This window comes from Colletotrichum higginsianum, chromosome 8 (genome assembly GCF_001672515.1).
Source record: "Colletotrichum higginsianum IMI 349063 chromosome 8, whole genome shotgun sequence".
NCBI classification, from domain to species: Eukaryota; Fungi; Ascomycota; class Sordariomycetes; order Glomerellales; family Glomerellaceae; genus Colletotrichum; species Colletotrichum higginsianum.
Window position 1 is genome coordinate 1,208,102 of NC_030960.1, and position 20,122 is coordinate 1,228,223.

At 56.2% G+C, this 20,122-nt stretch overlaps 5 protein-coding genes across 5 annotated transcripts; 4 read left to right on the forward strand and 1 right to left on the reverse strand.

Moving 5' to 3' along the window:
- Positions 1-3,619: 3,619 nt before the first annotated feature.
- On the forward strand, positions 3,620-4,414 carry CH63R_11332 (Clock-controlled pheromone ccg-4; the record flags this gene model as incomplete). The annotated part of the gene is made up of 1 exon (XM_018306306.1): positions 3,620-4,414. One exon carries the CDS (start codon positions 3,620-3,622, stop codon positions 4,412-4,414), a length of 795 nt encoding a protein of 264 aa, XP_018153147.1.
- A 1,496-nt stretch (positions 4,415-5,910) lies between these two features.
- On the forward strand, positions 5,911-6,787 carry CH63R_11333 (Duf1640 domain-containing protein; the record flags this gene model as incomplete). Its single annotated transcript, XM_018306307.1, has 2 exons — positions 5,911-6,299; positions 6,358-6,787. 2 exons carry the CDS (start codon positions 5,911-5,913, stop codon positions 6,785-6,787), a joined length of 819 nt encoding a protein of 272 aa, XP_018153148.1.
- Positions 6,788-7,287: 500 nt separating this feature from the next.
- On the forward strand, positions 7,288-8,627 carry CH63R_11334 (uncharacterized protein; the record flags this gene model as incomplete). Its single annotated transcript, XM_018306308.1, has 4 exons — positions 7,288-7,545; positions 7,615-7,667; positions 7,733-8,451; positions 8,506-8,627. 4 exons carry the CDS (start codon positions 7,288-7,290, stop codon positions 8,625-8,627), a joined length of 1,152 nt encoding a protein of 383 aa, XP_018153149.1.
- Positions 8,628-9,919: 1,292 nt separating this feature from the next.
- CH63R_11335 (Clathrin heavy chain) lies at positions 9,920-15,183 on the forward strand (the record flags this gene model as incomplete). Its single annotated transcript, XM_018306309.1, has 4 exons — positions 9,920-10,006; positions 10,094-10,465; positions 10,540-14,772; positions 14,827-15,183. The coding sequence occupies 4 exons, from the start codon at positions 9,920-9,922 to the stop codon at positions 15,181-15,183; spliced, it is 5,049 nt and encodes a 1,682-aa protein (XP_018153150.1).
- Positions 15,184-16,083: 900 nt separating this feature from the next.
- Positions 16,084-17,664, reverse strand: CH63R_11336 (uncharacterized protein; the record flags this gene model as incomplete). Its single annotated transcript, XM_018306310.1, has 1 exon — positions 16,084-17,664. One exon carries the CDS (start codon positions 17,662-17,664, stop codon positions 16,084-16,086), a length of 1,581 nt encoding a protein of 526 aa, XP_018153151.1.
- Between the last annotated feature and the right edge of the window lie 2,458 nt (positions 17,665-20,122).

Consider the following 20,122-nt stretch of genomic DNA (forward strand, 5'->3'; position numbering starts at 1 on the left):
ACGGCATTGGCGGTCCGCCACACCGCGGCCCACCATTCATGCACCTCACCGCCTGACCGGTTCATGATCGGCGCTTGCCCCGTTGGCTACACGCGTTTTACGGCCCTCCCCCCAGGATGATGTCGTCATGTCGGCGGATGGGCAGATGTGGGAGAAGAGGCTTAAAGGGTCCGGGCCAGACAAGACGAAGCTTATTGCCGTTCCAAAAATTGAGGTTAAGAATGTGAGCCGAGACGGAGTCCGTCGTCAACCATCCTCCAAAGTGAGACCTACCAAGACCGAGACCCAAGACTGAGACCAAAGACATGGCCGCTTCGGAGTTTATTCCTCGAGCCTCAACTCGGCCTAGTGCCCTGTGTAACCGTTGCACCTGCCGCCCCGTTGTTGTCATTGTCGTTGTCGTTGTGTCGTTGTCTTGTTATCCGTTGTATCGCCTGCAAGTAAGAGCAAGCCACCGGGCACCTGTGCCCCAAGTGGGATCATGGCCGAGGGATACAGGATACATAATACAGGATACACGGCATTGCATCACTTCGCTGACCATCCCTTCCCAGCCTTCTCAGAAACCCCCATCCCATCCTATCCTATCCCATCCCACCTCATTCCACCTCATCTCATCTCATCTCACACCACGATATAGATGCTAGACGCGCACTCGTCCGGCATTGCATCGGGCCTGCCCGTAGCTCCAAGCCTGCTTCCCGCCTACAAAGGACTAGCTGCGAGGTTCGTCTCACGAGCTGTTGGTGCGACGCTCCGCCGTGTACCTGTCTCGCCCGACTCAATCTTAGACGCGGCCAACCGCTGAAGCTCCGGCTTGTTCGCCGCGTGCCGCTTCTCAAATTTTCGAAATCGCGCCGTCCGTTCGTCGCCGCCGTCCGTACGTACATTGGATTCTACCTCGAAGGGGGCGAGGAAAGGCCCAGGGGGGGCGACAACCTCGCCGGCGATTGGGATACCAATCTTGGAGAAGAGCGGTGTGTAACGTAACCCCCCTCCCCTCCCCCAAATCTCATCTCCGCAAATGCTTCCTCTCGACTCCTCCGTCAATTAAGCTCATCGTCGGCTACGCTCGATTTGTTCAAGCTCGTCGCAGCCGACCTCTGAGTCCCTCGCAGCCAGAGGTCGCGCTCCGCTTTCCTGCACACAAAAACCGGTCCATTCCCAGTTTGGATTTCGCCTCATGACAGCAACGTCATCCATCGTAGCTGCTGAAATGTTTACAACGCTGCTCGGCTACGCAAGTTCACAGATGATCGATGCAGCCAGAAGGTATTGGTGTGATGCTAATGGCTATCGCAAGCTTGGGGCTTTCAAGTTCACCCGATGTTCCCGTGGCCTCAGCCGGCCCTCTCCGATTCTGAGACCTGGACTCGGATTCTGTCTCGACTCGCCACCTGAGTTCCGTCCCCCTTTGAAGAATACTGCATGTTCTACTAGAGTCTCATGGCCTTGTCCTTTTCCCGGCCTTTCCTTCTTCAATGAGCTCCATCTGCCTGCTGGTGAATATAAGCCAATGCTCTCCGTAACAGACATGTTCAGTCCTCGTCCCTCGTGAACGTGTGGCATCTACCCACTCCTTCCATCAAACTCGTTTACTAACCTGTACCAAGACCACATATGTTAGCAATGTGTTTGCCCCATCATCCTGTTAACAGGCTTCGTTCCTAAAAAGGACCTCGGCCATGTGGCATGTCTCTGTTAAGTCATGTCTGACCTTGAGCCTTATTCTTCGACCCCGTTTACAGTTGATCGAATGTTTTAGAACGCCACGACATCTTGTCAACCTGTTATCAAAGATCTATACGATTTTTTTAAGAACGAAAATACTTTGTCCGTGTCGCATCTCAAAACAGATCCAACAGCAAGGACGGCGGAATCGTTGTGATTCGACGACAAGACCAACCTCTTCAACACAACGCATGAGTCGCATGCTGTCTCAGATTTTGCAGCCTATTACATTAAAGCCGAAATATGCCTTGACACACAATAAGGGATGAAAAACTTCCCGTGCAGGCTAAACCGAAGGTACGGAAGTGTGAGAGTAGGCGACGCAAAAACTCCAGTCAACGTTCTCAGCAGTTCTACATCTAGAGTTCCATACGCAATGCCTCGACGTGTGAAGTTTATCAATCTAAATTGAGGAGCCATATTTTCCCAAAAAAAAAAAAATTTGGACTCTGGTGGAGGACAGTGGATGGGCTGTCTCGCTTCTACAATCATAACAGCATAGCCATTGTCGAGGAATACGTCCGCAAGCTCAGCATCCTTGCCACTTCCTTTCACATTGACTTCTACATGTCAGACATCTCGGGGAGAAGAAGCGATCGAGCTTGACGTTGTAAGCTTCCAAAAAGATGTTTGTGAACACGGGCCAAATGGCATGCTACCAAGCAACATCCGAGGAGAGCTTCAGGAACGCACTCTAAGCTGTATGGACCCCGGCGATATCATGGCAATGATCTACGGGAACACGGCTTCATTTGGTGCGAATGATATGTACGACGACGAATCCCTTGAGTGGTTGTACGATCCTGTCAAACAACTCCGGACGAGGAATCAGGAGGGGTTTGTCATGGAGTTGGAAGGTCTGGCGGCATTATGCCAAGCAGTCGTACTGGCAGCCACAAGATGAAATCAACTAAATTGACTTGGCTGTCTTGGAGACCTGATCTTCCGGCATGTGATGATTTTGTGAGATTCTCGGCTGTCATGTATTCGGACCACGGTCCCTTACCGACCTGTCAACGCCATGAACATCTCTTGTTGATTGCTGGCCAGCTAAAGCGCGGATTGCATTCGACTCGACCCATCCATCTTTTGAAACAAAGAGGCAGTTGAACACAACGATCCCCGCTTCAATCCTTGCTTTGCGAAACCATGCTTTCAGATCCATGCTTTGCCGTTGCTGATATGCATGAACGCCTCTCCCTTGCCAACGGCGTGTAACCGCATGTCATTGACCCTCGCAACGGCACCAGCATTCTCAGTTAGCGAAGCCCAAGATGGAACACCGACAATACTATGCAAGACGATCCGATCCCTGCGCATCATCCAAAGGCCCTGGCAAGCCCCGGTACCGAAAGAAAGAACCTCTCCCCAATATCAGTTTCTATTCAGGCCGATCGTCCCCGGTCCAGCCGGCTCTCCAGTGACAAGAAAAAGCTTTGTGGGTTATTATTTGTATTGGCCATTCAACAGCCGACCAAACTATTTCGCTTCTGCTTCCCTCCTGAAAGATGGCCACTCCGCGCACAGCGTTTGACATGTTGGCATGCTGCCATCTGAGAACATGCAAGGGCTCTTGCGTCTGCGTACGTCGGTCTCGACGCAACCAAGCTCTCCCTGCGGATGGGTTCAGTCGAACTCCTCGGTGAATAGCTTCAGCCTTTCCGAGACCTTGTATTTGAGATTCCTCCAATAGTTCCATCTATAAAGATGACTTCCGAGCCCAGCTTCATCTCTTCCTCCTTCAGTCGTTCCAGCTCACGCTCAAGACGAAGAACAAGCAGCCACCACTTGATCTCAACGAACCCGCCTCCTTGTACCATCTCTTGTCTCTTAACCTCCATCCTCTTTAACGCATACCCAGCTACCGCCAGCCGCCACCACCTCCACCATGAAGTATCTCGCAGTGCTTGCCACCGTGGTCATCACCACCAACGCCGTCGCCCTCCCCGAGGCCGAGGCCCAGCGCTGGGTCTTCCGCTGGTGCCGCAGCGTCGGTCAGCCCTGCTGGAAGGTGAAGCGCGCCGCCGACGCCTTCACGGCGGCCATCACCGCCGCCGACGTCGTCGTCGACAAGCGGAGCCCCGAGGCCCTCGTCTCCCACTCCGAGGGCGGCGAAGCCTATATGGCCAAGCGCTACCTCAACGACCTCGCCGGCGCTGTCGCCTCCTCGCAGCCGGACCCCTTGCGCTATTACGACGGTCTCGGCCTGGGCCTGCGGTTCGCCGACGACGCGGCCGAGGGCCTCGGGAAGCGCGAGGCCGAGGAGGAAGCACAGCGCTGGGACACCCACTGGTGCCGTACCGTCGGCCAGCCGTGCTGGAAGGCTAAAAATCGCAGCGCCGACGGGGGCGAGCAGGTCACGGAGGCCGATTTGAGGGCCGAAGACAAGCGCTGGTGCAGCCAGCCGGGGGCGCCGTGCTCCGTCGCCAAGCGAGCCGCCGAGGCCCTCATCGAGGCCGTCGAGAGTCCCGTTGATGGTCTTGTCGTCGTCAAGCCCGAGGCCGAGGCCGAGGCCCAACGCTGGGACACCCGTTGGAAGGAGAAGACGAAGCGGGAGGCCCTCTGCACCAAACCGGACGAGCCGTGCTGGAAGCAGGAGACCAACCCTGAGGCGTGGAAGGCCCAGCGCCACCTCGACGCCATGGTTGTCGCTGCTCGCGCCGTCATTGAGAACGTCGCCTAGGCAATGCTCAACGCCCACCCGTTCTTTCGAGGAGTCAGGTGTACTGTGGGAGATACTCCCCACAGGGTCTTGCAGTCCTTGCCATGGACCCCGGTGGGAGTCTTTTCCATCTTCTCCTGTTGTTGATCTCAGGCCGGACCGTGGACTGTGTCTTCAGAAGCTGGGAAGGAAACGAAAATGAAAACACAACCGCTACACACACACATTCCTTACTCTTCCGACGGGTACAACAACTGGCTGCCGATGGGACGGGGGGAGACTCGTTGTCCGTTTTCACCTTTCCCGGTACATACGATGGCGGGAGTAGAAAGGAAGAAACACCTACTCTGTCCCTCTTTAATGTATGCTAGTGGTTGGGAGGCTTGTCCCTATGTTGTATCGTAAAGGAATATGAAAAAGAATATTCTGCAGCCTTGCGTACCTCATTCAAGCAGTGTGAGATTGACAGCATGACAACTGGAGAGAGCTTGAAGCTTATCCTTCGCGATGACAATAGAGCTCTCGTAGACACCACTTGCGAGACCTGCGCGGCTTGGCACCGAGCTTATCTCATCAGACCTTGAATTATGAACAAAACCCGGAGAGTTTGCTTGTCAGACGTGGAAGATGGCGACGGCTTAACCAACCAGGCCTTGCTCGGCTAGGAAGTGGCCGTACCCATCCTCATGCTCTTGGCACTCAACGTGTTCCAGCCGGGATTACACTATGTAGTGTTTTCGCGTACAGAACCCCCGTCGTAGTCGAGTGCGCGCGCGGCATGTCTTAGATATTGCGGTAGCCACTGACCCAGAGTCTCACAGAATGAACTCTTCAGATGTGTCTAGCACATTGAATCTGAAATTCAAACAAGCCAAAGGCCAAGAGCAAGGACACATTCAGAGGGGGTGAGCGAAGCTTCCCAGCCATCACTTCTAATCAAAAGACGATAATGGGCGAATATATGTACGCTCAATCATTGCGCTCCCTCTCATCTGCCCGTAGGCAGAGAGGCATCGCACCCAAGATTGTTCGCTTCCTTCTCCATTTCGATCTCCGTATCCGATGGTCTTGGGTTCAGCCGAAGCGAACCTTTCACCGGATGTTGTTATACGAGAACATGAATGTTTATTTTGCGTTGTTCAATAATGAAGAAGAAGGGAGAAAACGAGAAAGGAATTTTTGCCGCGCTCAACTTTTGTAGTCGCGCCCAGATTTTTTTGTGGACTAGTGCCTCAGGCAGATAAGGACCCTGCGAAGGTACGTACCTGAGTGCCCAAGTGCAGGTGCTAGATGAGCGGGAAGGAAGGAGACTGGAAGGGACCCTGTCCTGTCCTCTGTACCGTGCGGCCGGTCTTCGGCAAACCTGAGCGTTGAAGTGGGTCACCTGCAACGACATGCCGTCACTTGCCGCTGTGGTCATCTCAATCTCCCAAGGAGATTCTCCGACTGATTAACCGTTACAGACCTCCCTTCTCCGACTTCCACCAAGAAAGAAACTACCCCCTCCACACACCAAAATGGCCAAACCAGCAGCAATGGCTGTAGATGCCCTCCCGAGGTTCTTGCTCCCGAGACTCAGCTGGACTGGTCCCGCGACAGCTTCCCAAGCTCTGCGACCCCTCGCTTCTTTCCCTCCGACCTCCCGCCGAGGGCTGCACACCCGGCCCAATGCGCTGCACGACTCGAACACATCACCAAAATGCCGCGGCACTGCCTTGAACCACCCCGCGCGCAATTCGATCCTCGCAGCCCCTGGGCTGACGAGGTCGTTCCATGCGACCCCTGCGAGGCGACGAGACCACCACTTTGATACCTTGAAGTTCGTGCAGCGACTGAAGAGCGAGGGCTTCACCGAGGTGCAGGCTGAGGCCATGATGAAGGTTCTCAACGACGTCATACAGGAGAGGTATGCGGTCGCGCTCCCAACGTCTGATTCTCTCCCTTTTGTCTCACATTAGACCCAGCATACAAAACCTCACTCGAACCATGGTCCTTCGCGAAGACGCCGCCAAGGCCACCTACACCCAGAAGGTAGACTTCGCCAAGCTGCGCTCCGAGCTCCTCTCCGCCGACAGCACCGAGTCCAACACGACGCGCGCGTCCCACGAGAAGCTGAGCAACGACATTGCCAAGCTCAACTCTCGTCTGCGCGACGAGATTGGCCGCACCCAGGCGAGCGTGCGTCTGGATCTCAACTTGGAAAAGGGCCGTATCCGTGAGGAGGCTGTTGGCCAGGAGCTCAAGATCAAGGAGACGGAGACCAAGATCGAACAGGAGGTCGCGGCGCTGCGCGAGAAGCTGGAGCAGGTCAAGTTCCAGACGCTGCAGTGGCTCATGGGAGTCTGCACTGGTTTCGCTGCTCTGCTGCTTGGTGCCTGGAGACTGCTCATGTAAAGAGGCCCTCGGATAATCCGTATTTTGTTCAAGAAGAGACCTCAAGGTGACGCTGTGCGACGACGCTTTTTTTGTTGTTGTCCGCATTTGAATACGGGACCGGCATCCAATAGTGATGGCAGGCTCGTTCCGCCGAGAAGAGGCTACGCCGGCCTCTTTATTTATCAATGTCTAGGCCATCTAGATGAATAGCGGTTGCCCATCGGCGGTTTTAGTGGTCGCGCACCCACTACCTACTGTACCTAGAAGGCGCGGTTCATAGTGCAGGAACGACACCACCGCGCCTGCCTCAGATAGAAATCCTTCAACGACCTGCCATAGACAACCCAACTTTTCTCTCCCATTCAGGCAGATCGCAAAAAGCGATCCCACATACCCACCAACTCTTGTCTTTTCTATCCCTCACTCACCGAGCATTTCCTTTCTCTCTGTACTCACTGAGATACCTTGGTTCCTCTGCATTCTCACCCACACTGCAGAGACTTCGTCATATAGCCATCATGTCCGGACCTGCACCAGCTCTCGAATTGACGGATGTGTCCGTGTTCTCTTCCGACACCGAGCCCGGACAGGTGAGCTCGGTCATGCTTCAGTCAGACGAAGAGGCTGCCACCAATGGTCAACAGAATGACACCGAGCGCCCGCTGGCTCCTGTTATCAGTGTAGAGATGAGAACAGGTCTTGCTCGCATCGGATTTCAACCCCTTGCTCTCGGCAAGGATAACTTGAATATCAGCGATGCTACCTTCGACGTCAAGGTACAGTCCCAATTGAATTATTCCCCATTCTGGTCGACAAGAAGACGGCAGAATCCTGATGTGTTACAGACAGCTCCTGGGCATATGGAGGACACCTACGTGGGCCACCATTCCTGGCTTGCGTCAGTTACTTACCCGCGGTGGTGGACTTTGTTTAACCTCGGCTCAGCTGACTTATTCTGTCCAGCTCTTGGTTCCCTCACAATCCTGATCATATCACGATCTACTTCGTTCTGGACACGAAACGCCACAGCTTCTCCATTCCCGAGGCCATTCTTGTCCAGAACTTCGAATTCTTCCAGGTCGCGCTGAGACTGAAACCCTCGTCGATGGAGTGGAAGGAGCAGATCGAAAGAAAGTTCGAATGGGGGCACAACGAGGCTGGTGCTTTCGGACTACTCATGAGCTTCCTTTTGACGGGAACGTTTCCGCAACATCCGGATCCCAATGTGCGATCGGCTGCCGGCATGATTGAGGATTTCATCATGGCCATCCGCCTGTCGGACTACACAGGCCTACGCTGCCACGAGCGCTTCGTCCACGCCGTCTGCTTACGCGTCCGACAACTTCTTCTCGATGATCGCAAGGCACTCCAGCCTGTGCACGTTGGAAAGCTCTACAACCTCGCCGCCGACAAACGTTATGATTTTGAAGAGCTTGTCAAGGTCTTTGCTCAAGCAGCAGTGAAGCCCTGGATGCATTGTTGGATGGCCAAGTCGACCAAACCGACAATCGTGCGATCCGTTGCCTACGATGATCACTGCGGCATTGACGCAGATGAGTGGCGTCTCGTTGTAAAGCATTATGTCCATTTGGTCGATCGCAGCGAGAAATTCGCGGTCGACGTTGCGAAGCAGGTGCGCAGGACGATGGAGGGGAGCAAGCGTCTCAACTCGGTTGCTTCGGGTAAGCGTGGTTTACAAATTGCTTTTCGGTACGTTTCCGCTAATCGACACACAGCTACCCAGGACGGCGCCAACAAGACTATTCATAAGCTTCCAGAGTCTCTCGACTATGTCACGTATCGGGACCCTCTTATTCCTAGTGAGGGCAAGGCAAAGATGCAACTCTTTACAATCTGAGGACGGCCATTCTACTCGAACTTGGAGTCTGAAGAGACCAAATTGGAAGATTGGCAGCATTGGAATGGATTGGTGGATAAGAACGGATACCCGAGTGGAATGTTTGTGGCTCATATTTGATAGCAAGCCTGATGAAGGCAGTGTATACTGCGTATGCAGCATATATGGCTTGAGCAATCGGCGTGTTGATGAACCACAGCTATGTCAACCCGGATATCAAGGACCAGGCAAAAATGGAACAAGCAATCGAAACAAAATCCAGTGTCGTTTTGTGACGTCTGCAGCTTTGGTTGGTGAAACAATACTGGCGTGCAACTTGTTCTACCTACCTTAACCAATGGAATGTCGGGTATTGACCAAAACCAAGCCCTGAGACAGCCTCACGAACGTGAATCAGCAGTCAAGCTTCGGGACAAACAGGCAATCCGGACTGCCGCGCCCGTGCTTGGTCCGTGCCGCGAGGCGAAACCGGGGCCGGAAGAGACGCGGATTACGTCACCCGCATCCGGCCAAACATGCTGCCGGAGGCAGGAGCGGGCGGGTTGCAAACGGGCCAGCTCAGCATGATTGCCACGTGACAGGACATTTTGCTCTCCGGCGCAGAGTGAACGTGCACGGGCCACGGATACCTCTGCGCTGAAGACAGTGGCACACTGGCAATGAACAACAGAGGCAAGAAGCGGCCAATTGGACAGTTCAGAGTCAGTGTCCCTTCTGTCCTCACAGGCTTCGCGCACCGGGTCCCAGACTCCCACTCCCACTGCGCAACAAACCTGGCACAACCTGGGCAGCAGCACAAGCCTGAAGGTACCTAGGTAGGTAGGCACAGTAGGCAGGTACCTCACCTCAGGTACCTTGGACACCCAAAATAATCTCCAACCTTTCCCACCTCACTTCGCACTACGTATCCCCTACTCGTACTCCGTCCACCACCTCACCCCCGTACCCATCTTTCCCATTCCTCCCACCCGACCCCCCAAACAAACATCATCACCGTTTGCCCTCCAGATTGTCATCACTGCGAGGTGCATCACTGCCCCGTATTTACGCTTTCCTCCGCCATTACTGCCCTTTGTTTCCCTGTATTAATTGCCTTTTGCGCATTCATTCGGGTCGCAAGGAAGCTATCCCCAGCTCCATCTCTCCTTTCCTACCTTGACGACACGACACCAACGAAATCCCGCGACACTCCCCATCAACCGACCGCCTGATCCCGTTCTGGGAGCTGACACCACGTAGCTGAGGAGCGCAACTTCGTCTCTGGAAGCTTCTCGTCACAGATACCGCCAGTCATGGCGCCACTACCCATCAAGTTCCAGGAGCTGATCCAGCTCCAGACTGCCGGCGTCGAGGACTCCTCAATCGGCTTCAACTCCTGCGTGAGCCAATCTCTTCGCCCTTGCCTTGCTGTTCTCCTCAATCTCCTCATCGTGGCTAACTCGTTCTCCGCCTTACCCCTTCGATAGACACTCGAGTCAGACTCCTACGTTTGCATCCGGGAAAAGAAGAACGAAGCTGCCCAGCCCGAAGTCGTCATTGTCGACCTGAAGAACGGCAACAATGTGACACGACGCCCCATCAAGGCCGACAGTGCCATCATGCACTGGACTCGTCAGGTCATCGCTCTCAAGGCGCAATCGAGAACACTCCAGATCTTCGACCTCGAGAAGAAGGCCAAGCTCAAGTCCACCACCATGAACGAGGACGTCCAGTACTGGAAGTGGATCAGCGAGACCTCTCTGGGTTTGGTGACAGATACCGCCGTCTACCACTGGGATGTTTACGACCCCAGCCAGGCCCAGCCTGTCGAGGTGTTCAAGCGCAATGCCAACCTTAACGTACGTACAGCGCCCCGCCCGGCCCCTTCGCACGTCATGGCTTCCTCGTGTGCTAAACTGTAACCAACGAGCAGGGCTGCCAAATCATCAACTACCGCACAAATGCCGAAGGCAAGTGGATGGTCGTTGTGGGCATCTCTCAACAGCAAGGCCGCGTCGTCGGCTCCATGCAGCTGTACTCCAAGGACCGCGGCATCAGCCAAGCCATTGAGGGCCACGCCGCCGCCTTCGGCACTCTGCGCCTCGAGGGTGCCCCCGCCGACACGAAGCTCTTCACCTTCGCCGTGAGGACCGCCACCGGCGCGAAGCTGCACATTGTCGAGGTCGACCACGCTGAATCGAACCCTGTCTTCCCGAAGAAGGCTGTCGACATTTTCTTCCCCCCCGAAGCCGTTAGCGATTTCCCTGTCGCCATGCAGGTCTCGCAGAAGTACGGCGTCATCTTCATGGTCACCAAATACGGCTTCATCCATGTCTACGACCTCGAGACTGCCGCCTGCATCTTCATGAACCGCATTTCCAGCGACACCATCTTCACGACCTGCCCCGACACGGAGTCCCGTGGCATTGTCGGCATCAACCGCAAGGGTCAAGTGCTCTTCGTTTCGATCGACGACAGCAATGTCATCCCTTACCTCCTCCAGAACCCCGCCAACACCGACATGGCTATCAAGATGGCATCACGAGCTGGCCTCCCCGGTGCTGATAATCTCTATGCGCGTCAGTTCGAGCAGCTCTTCAACAGCGGCCAGTTCATGGAGGCCGCCAAGATCGCTGCCAACTCCCCCCGCCAGTTCCTCCGAACCCCCGAGACCATTGAGAAGTTCAAGTCCCTTCCCCAGCAGCCTGGCCAGATGTCCTTCGTCTTGCAATACTTTGGCCTTCTTCTCGACAAGGGCGCCCTTAACGAGCACGAGTCTATCGAACTCGCCCAGCCGGTTCTCGCCCAGAACCGTCTCAACCTGCTCGAGAAGTGGCAGAAGGAAAACAAGCTTACCCCTTCAGAGAGGCTCGGTGACCTGGTACGGCCCCACGATTTGAACATGGCTCTCGCCATGTACGTCAAGGCCAACGTCCCCCACAAGGTCGTTGCTGGCTTTGCCGAGACCGGCCAGTTCGACAAGATCCTGCCTTACGCCTCCCAGGCTGGCTACCAGCCTGACTACGTCCAGCTTCTCCAGCACATTGTCCGTGTCAACCCGGAAAAGGGCGCTGAGTTTGCCACAGCCTTGGCTAACAACGAGGGTGGTTCGTTGGTCGACATCGAGAGGGTCGTTGACATTTTCCAGTCCCAGGGCATGATCCAGCAGGCAACTGCCTTCCTTTTGGACGCCCTCAAGGACAACAGACCCGACCAGGGCCACCTTCAGACTCGTCTCCTGGAGATGAACTTGATGAACGCTCCCCAGGTCGCTGATGCTATTCTTGGAAACGACATGTTCTCCCACTTCGACAAGACTCGCATCGCGACCCTGTGTGAACAGGCTGGCTTGGCGCAGAAGGCCTTGGAGCTCTACGAGGACCCCGCGGCTGTCAAGCGTGTTGTGGTGAACATTGCTTCCACCCCCAACTTCAACCTCGACTGGTTGACCGGCTTCTTCGGCAAGCTGTCCGTCGAGCAGTCCCTGGACTGCTTGGACGCCATGATTAAGCACAACATCCGCCAGAACCTCCAGGCTGTCGTCCAGGTCGCCACCAAGTACTCCGATCTGCTTGGTCCCGTTCGCCTAATTGACCTTTTCGAGAAGTACAAGACTTCCGAGGGTCTGTTCTACTACCTCGGCAGCATCGTCAACCTCTCGGAGGACCCCGATGTTCACTTCAAGTACATCGAGGCTGCCACCAAGATGGGTCAGTTCAATGAGGTCGAGCGCATCTGCAGGGACAGCAACTTCTACAATGCCGAGAAGGTGAAGAACTTCTTGAAGGAGGCTAGACTCCAGGAGCAGTTGCCCCTCATCATCGTCTGCGACCGGTTCAACTTTGTCCACGACTTGGTTCTCTACCTCTACCAACAGCAGCAGTTCCAGTCCATCGAGACTTACGTCCAGCGCGTCAACCCCAGCCGGACGCCCTCCGTCATTGGCGGTCTTCTGGATGTCGACTGCGACGAGAACATCATCAAGAACCTGTTGTCGACTGTCAACCCCGCATCGATCCCCATTGATGAGCTCGTCTCCGAGGTCGAGACCCGCAACCGCCTCAAGCTTCTCCTGCCCTTCCTCGAGGCCACCCTTGCCGCCGGAAACCAGCAGCAGGCCGTCTTCAACGCTCTCGCTAAGATCTACATCGACTCGAACAACAACCCTGAGAAGTTCCTCAAGGAGAATGACCAGTATGACACCCTCACTGTTGGTAAATACTGCGAGAAGCGCGATCCCAACCTGGCCTTCATCGCCTACTCCAAGGGCCAGAACGACCTTGAGCTCGTCAACATCACGAACGAGAACGGCATGTACCGCAACCAGGCCCGTTACCTGCTTGAGCGGGCTGACCGCGAGCTGTGGACCTTTGTCCTGAGCGAAAACAACATCCACCGCCGTTCCGTGATCGACCAGGTGACTGCCACCGCCGTTCCCGAGTCCACCGACCCTGCCAAGGTCTCCGAGGCTGTCGCCGCCTTCCTTGCCTCCGATCTCCCTCTCGAGCTCATTGAGTTGCTCGAGAAGATCGTCCTGGAGCCTTCGCCGTTCAGCGACAACGCCAACCTCCAGAACCTGCTTCTCTTCACCGCTGCCAAGGCAGACAAGGGTAAGGTTATGGACTACATCCACCGCTTGGACAACTTCAGCGCTCCCGACATTGCGTCCGCTTGTATCGAAGTCGGTCTTCACGAGGAGGCCTTCGAGATCTATAAGAAGACTGGCGACAAGACCTCCGCTGTCAACGTCCTCGTTGAGAACGTTGTGAGTATCGACCGCGCCCAGGCTTTCGCTGAGGAGGTCGACCTGCCGGAGGTCTGGAGCAAGGTCGCAAAAGCCCAGCTTGACGGCCTCCGTGTCAGCGACTCGATCGAGTCGTACATCAAGGCCGAGGACCCCAAGAACTACGAGGAGGTTATCGAGACGGCTGTCCGCGCCGGCAAGGACGAGGACCTTGTCAAGTACCTGCGCATGGCTAGAAAGACGCTGCGTGAGCCCGCCATCGACACTGCTCTTGCCTTCTGCTATGCCCGCATGGACGAGCTCGGCGAGCTGGAGGACTTCCTCCGAGGCACCAACGTCGCCAACGTCGAGGAGTCGGGTGACAAGGCCTACGAGGAGGGTCTCTACCAGGCTTCCAAGATCTTCTACACCAGCATCTCCAACTGGGCCAAGCTGGCTACGACCCTCGTCCACCTCGGGGAGTACCAGGCCGCCGTCGAGTGTGCTCGCAAGGCCAACAACATTAAGGTCTGGAAGCAGGTCCACGAGGCTTGCGTCGAGAAGAAGGAGTTCCGCCTCGCCCAGATCTGCGGTCTTAACCTTATCGTAGATGCCGAGCAACTGCAGACCCTTGTCAAGCAATACGAGCGCAACGGTTACTTCGATGAGCTCATCGGCCTCTTGGAGCAGGGTCTTGGTCTTGAGCGTGCCCACATGGGCATGTTCACCGAACTCGGTATTGCTCTGTCCAAGTACCACCCGGAGCGTCTCATGGAGCACCTGAAGCTCTTCTGGAGCAGAATGAACCTCCCCAAGATTATCCGTGCCTGCGAGGAGGCGAACCTCTGGCCCGAGTTGGTGTTCTGCTACTACCACTACGATGAGTTTGACAACGCCGCCCTGGCGGTCATTGAGCGCCCCGAGAACTCGTGGGAGCACCAACAGTTCAAGGAGATTGTCGTCAAGGTTGCCAACTTGGAGATCTACTACCGCGCCATCAACTTCTACCTCGAGCAGCACCCCTCGCTGCTTACGGACCTGCTCCAGGCGCTCACTGCTCGCATCGACGTTAACCGTGTGGTCAAGATGTTTGAGAAGAGTGACAACCTCCCGCTCATCAAGCCTTTCCTCGTCAACGTCCAGTCCCAGAACAAGCGCACGGTCAACAACGCCATCAACGATCTTTTGATCGAGGAGGAGGACTACAAGACGCTCCGTGACTCTGTGGAGAACTACGACAACTACGATCCCGTCGAGCTGGCCGCTCGTCTGGAGAAGCACGACCTGATCTTCTTCCGCCAGATTGCAGCCAGCATCTACCGCAAGAACAAGCGGTGGGAGAAGTCGATCGCTCTCTCCAAGCAGGACAAGCTCTTTAAGGATGCCATTGAGACTGCTGCCATCTCTGGCAAGACGGATGTTGTGGAAGACTTGGTCCGCTACGTAAGTTTTTTGCAATGCTTCACCCCCCCCTTGTCTGATACTAACAGAGTACAGTTCGTCGACATTGGCAGCCGCGAGTGCTACGTGGGCATGCTCTATGCTTGCTACGATCTCATTCGCCCCGACCTTGTCCTCGAGATCTCCTGGCGCAACGGCCTCACCGACTTTGCTATGCCGTATATGATCAACATGTTGTGCCAGCAGACCAAAGACCTGGCAGCTCTCAAGGCCGACAACGAGGCGCGCAAGAACAAGGAGAAGGAGCAGGAGAAGGACGAGACCAACACTCCCATTCTTGGCGGCAACCGCCTCATGATCACTGCCGGCCCAGGCGGCATGGGTGGCGCACCTCAGGCACCTTACGGTCAAACGAATGGCTTCGCGCCCCAGCCTACCGGCTTCGGATTCTAGATGAGAGCGCCAGCACATATTTGGACCTATGTGCCTCATGAGAGGTGGCAGCATAGGGCCGCTCATTATTATCCACGGACTATTACTTATGGCGGCTTGAAGTACCAGGTCGTCGGTCCGGCAGACGCACCGGCGGCACCAAAATTCCACGAACGCGGACGATGGCGTTGAGAAAACCAAAGGGCACCCTGTAATCGTATCTTCTTTGCTCTCTGGATGGATGAGCTCTTTAGGCAGGCGGACGGTTGTTGCTCGAGGGAAGCATCGGGTGGTGCTTATGTTTCTTATCTGCACACGCGAAGTTAGACTCGCCGTTTGTGATTCAGGGATATCCCGAGCATGTCGCTTGGGCCCCAAAACTGTATGATAAAGTCTTTTAACGTTGATTCTATCTTCTGATGAACGCCGGCGGTTGTGTGGCTTGAGATGACGTGATGCAGCGGTGACGAATGAGCAGATCAAGAGTGATGATTTGCACACCTGCCGCCGGCTTGCACCATTGCCGAAGAGGACTCAAGAGAATACACGGCCCAGGAGTGTAAAATAGGAGCGATTCAATCGTTCGCATTGGCTGGACGGACAGTCAAATTGGTATGGAAAACAACCCAAGGTGCTGCTTGATGACGCTATGCAAAAACAGAATGTTCCTTCGAAAAAGCAGTTTAAAAATAATAAGAAAAAACAAAGAAATCCCCCAACTCCGTTTGCTTGGGTATATATCTCTCTCTCCCTCCGCGGGGTTCAACTCATAATATCTTTTTTCTACTGTTCCCCCCGACATCTCCCAAACCGACCGCCCCCCCTCCCCCCCTCTCATCCCTCGCGGCACCGGCGTGCTGCTCCCGACTTGTACCTACTTTGTTCTCGACTCCTAGACGCGCGGCTCCCCCCTTCTCGGAATCAGACCCATTCCACGGGAGGCGCCTCCGGTCTCGGGGGCGACCGCAGCTCGTCGGCCGGGTTGGCGTTGGCCCTGTAGAACTTGAGCAGCGAAGCCCTGCACATGGGACACCGGGAGCGCCTCTGGGGGTCGGGCTCGAGGAGGGCCGCGTCGGCGGTGACGACGAGGATGATGGTGCACGAGCGGCACACGAGGTGGCTACGGGCGCAGACTACGACGGGGCGGACGTCGTCGTCGTCAAAGGGCTCGCCGCAGAGCGGGCAGGAGCGGCCGTCGGCGTCGTCTGGGCGGATGGCGCGGGAGGCGGCAAGGGTGATGATGTTCTCGTCGGCGGCGACCTGGGCGAGCGAGAGGCGGGCCTCGGCGGCGGCCGTGAGCTCGGCGCGCGCGCGGCGGAAGGTGGCGACCTCGTCCTCCTCGCGCAGGGGCGTCCTCTGGAAGCTGCGGACGAAGAGGCGCCAGCCCGCGCGGGTGTTTGGGGAGATGTGAGCCTCGAGGTGCTCCACGGTCGCCTGCATCTCCTTGCGCATGCCGTCCATGTCCCGCCGGAGCTCGAGCGGTGCCGACCACGCGGCGTTGTCGACGGGCTGGCTCGCGGGCGTGCCGACGCGGAGGTACCAGTGGATGACGATGTCGGAGATCTCCTTGACCAGGATGTCGGCGAGGCCCGTGTCGTAGGCGATCCACTCGAGGGGCTTCCGGAGGAACACGGCGCGCGCGCGGAGGTTGCGTTCCGCGGCGCGGTCGTCGGGCGCGGGTGGCGGAGGCGGCTCCTCGGAGCGGATGAGGTTGACGTACTTGATGACGGCGGCATCGAGCCGCTGGATGCAGTCTTGATACCGCTGGTCCTCCCGGGGCCCGGTCTCGAAGCGACATATGGCGACCCTGTCGAGCCGGGCGGTCCTCCGATCGCGGAACCACTCGATGATCCGCTCGCGCGCTTGTGTCAGCTCCCAGTCGTCGCTGTCGTCATCAGCGTCCGGCATGTTGATGTACGGGATCACGATGTCCTCGTGGGCGGTGATGATCCTCACGGCCTCGTTCTGCCGGAGGTAGCGGCCGAGGTTGGCGCAGAAGCCCCGTTCCTCGACGAAGCATTTGCAGCTCGAGACGCCGTAGCCCCGCGTCCAGTGGTTGTCGGACTGGCGGCAAAAGAGCTCGGCGCGCACCTCCGCGACGACCTGGTCGATCATGGCGGCCCCGATGATCACGTTGGGGATCTTGCGGGCGACCATGTGCTTGGCCAGGATGGCGAGCTGCGCGACGTATCCGAGCACTTCGGGCGAGGGCCTGAGGGGCTCGCCGGTCACCATGCGCATCACGTCGTCCATCATCTCCTGGCGGGCAATGATCCTCCGCGGCAGCCCCTGGTCACCGAGGCAGGCCGGACACTGACCCTCGGCCAGCTGGTAGACCAGACCGGATCTACCTTCGCAGGGACCATGGTAGGGATGGGCGCAGTGGACGTTGGACTCGTGGGCGTGGTACTGCATCCCGGGCCGCAGGGTCTCGTCGAGGATGATTGTGTACGTGGTGTGGTAGACCCTGGACAGCATCCAGGCGTCGCCGAGCTTGACCATGGTATCGCTGGGCGAGTAGCCCCGGAGGGACCTCCCCTCGCCGGTCTGCGGGCATTGATGCCATGTCACCTTCTTGATACACATGGCACAGGTTCGGCGAACGAGGCCTCCGTTGCGGCGACCATGCAGGCCAACGACAACACCGGGATTTCTATATATATCTCTCGCCGAGTCAGTAGTGCGTGAGGTTTTTTACGTTGACAAGTTGATTCGTAATTGAGGGTTGGCCACACAAGAGAGCTTTAGGTGCTTCAATGGGCGATGCGATGTGGCGCGGTGCCCGAGTCCTTATCATCCTCCAGAGAGCCGTCGGCCCAACAAAGGAGCAAGTTCGTCACGATGTTAGATACGACATCCAGGGAAGTCCTGAGTCGAGATCAAAGGTGGCTTGTTCTACGGGACAAAAGAAAACAATGTGCTTGAGGCCTGTTCTCCAAATAAAGAGAAAGGAAAACGCCCAGCTGGAGCCCCGAAGACAGGTTGTTTTGTGTTTCGTATCAAGGGTTTCGTGACCAACAAAAGACGCCATCGCAACTGATTTCTCGCGAACAACAGCTCGTCGAGTGTCCTAGAGTATCTCCTCGGCCGTTTGATGTCGGTTGAATGAGCTGGGATGGGATGGGATGGGATGGGATGGGATATGCTGTACCGTGGGCTCGGGATCCCGGGACCGTCGAGGCTCAACAAGGTGTTGGACCGAGGGATCGGGTTTGGCCCGTCTGCACGATTGCCTTTACATCACCGCCCTGGGTCCCTCGACGACATGACGATGTCTCTCTAACGTTGATGTGGGAGTCGGACCAAGAAGTAAGACTAATAAAAGAAGAAGTCCACCGACTTGTCGTGTGATGATGTCGACGTGTCGTCCTGAGCCCGCATGCCAAGCGCACGTCAACCCCACCGACAGAGACCAGCAGAAACCCCGGCGTCTTCCATTCTCACCAATCTGGCCTCAGTCCTGATCGAGCTCGCTTGCTTGCCAACGACTCCCCAGCTGGTGCGCTCTCCATATTTCCGTCGCCATCGAGTTAGACCCAGGTGTCAGCGGAGGCCGTCTCATGCGAGGCCGTCTCTGGAAACGAAGGTGGTTGAAACCGATTGGAGCGACGGGCACGGCGCATAGGATCTGCCCTCCAAACCCGGCCATGATGCACACGACTACGCAGAGCAAAAGATGGAGGGTCGTATGGGCCCGAGGGAGTTCTCACGGGTAAGGGCCCAAGGGGGAAGGGGAGGGGAGGGGAAGTGTGGTATGGCATGCCCCTAGGGCCCAAGGAGAGGAAAAGACCGCATGGCCGCATTGGACTACTTGGTTGGAGCTGCAGGTTCCCCAATCACGACGTCGCGAGCATCTGCAGCAAGATGGAGACTCCCAGATTGGAGGCTGAGCTGAGCACCACCACCACTATCGTTCTCGGGGGGGAGGGGGGGGGTGACGGGGATGAAGGGGGCTACCGCCGCCCGTCTACACCGTACTTGGTGCAAATCAGACCACCCCTTCCGGGTTGCTGTCCTCGCCGCGCTTGGTGGACCAGGGGCATGACATGTATGTGATGTGTGCGAGCGATGCGTGCGATGCGGGCATTTTGAATCCGACCTCCCTTTGCGGGACACGCTGTCGAGATGCTGGGCGGCGCGGTATTGCTCTGAGAGAGAGAGAGAGAGAGAGAGAGAGAGAGAGAGAGAGAGAGAGAGAGAGAGAGAAAGTTTCGGGGCGCATACCTCATCCTGGCATCAATCATGTCGCTGATTTGCTGACTCGGACCTCGTGTACTGGAGGAAAAACTTTGCTACAGCACTGGCTTCCCAAGAGATGGATGAACGCTCTTTGTGCTTTCTATGGTGTAGAATGGTGTGCAAGTAATGATGGAGTGTGTATGAGGGTACAAAAGAGAAGAGACGAACGGCAGATCATCTGTCCGAAGGGCCAGTAAGCTCGGCGGGAATTGGAGCTTTGCTCTCCAGCGTTGGGAGTGAGTGGGTGTGTCTTGAGAACTCGAGGAATTGTCCTGCCAAGCCCACTGTTAGACCCTCAACGGTCTTAGAAAAAGGCACTTTGGTTTTTGGTTCTCCAGTGTCAACGAGGAAGCCAGCAACAAGTCACAATCGGGTCTTCATTCTCAGAATGGGGGGTTTTGTAAGAGGGGCATGAGAAACAGGAGAAAGGGAAACCCCCAGAAATGGAATTCGTCCAAAAAGCCGTCCCCGTCAGACGGCAAAAACGTTGAAATGAAGAACGAAATGCTAGAGGCCCATTGACAAACAACACAAGGCCACCACATCATCCATGGGCATTCGTAAAGAGGCCAAAATAATAACCAGAAGAAGAAAAACAGAATAGAAGAAAGAAAGGGAAAGGAGGAAGAAGAAAAAAAAAAGACTCCCAAGTGTCTCCCTCCTTATGCCGTATCCCAATCTTGAGTTAATCCCATTCAACAGACCCCAAAATGAAGAGAAA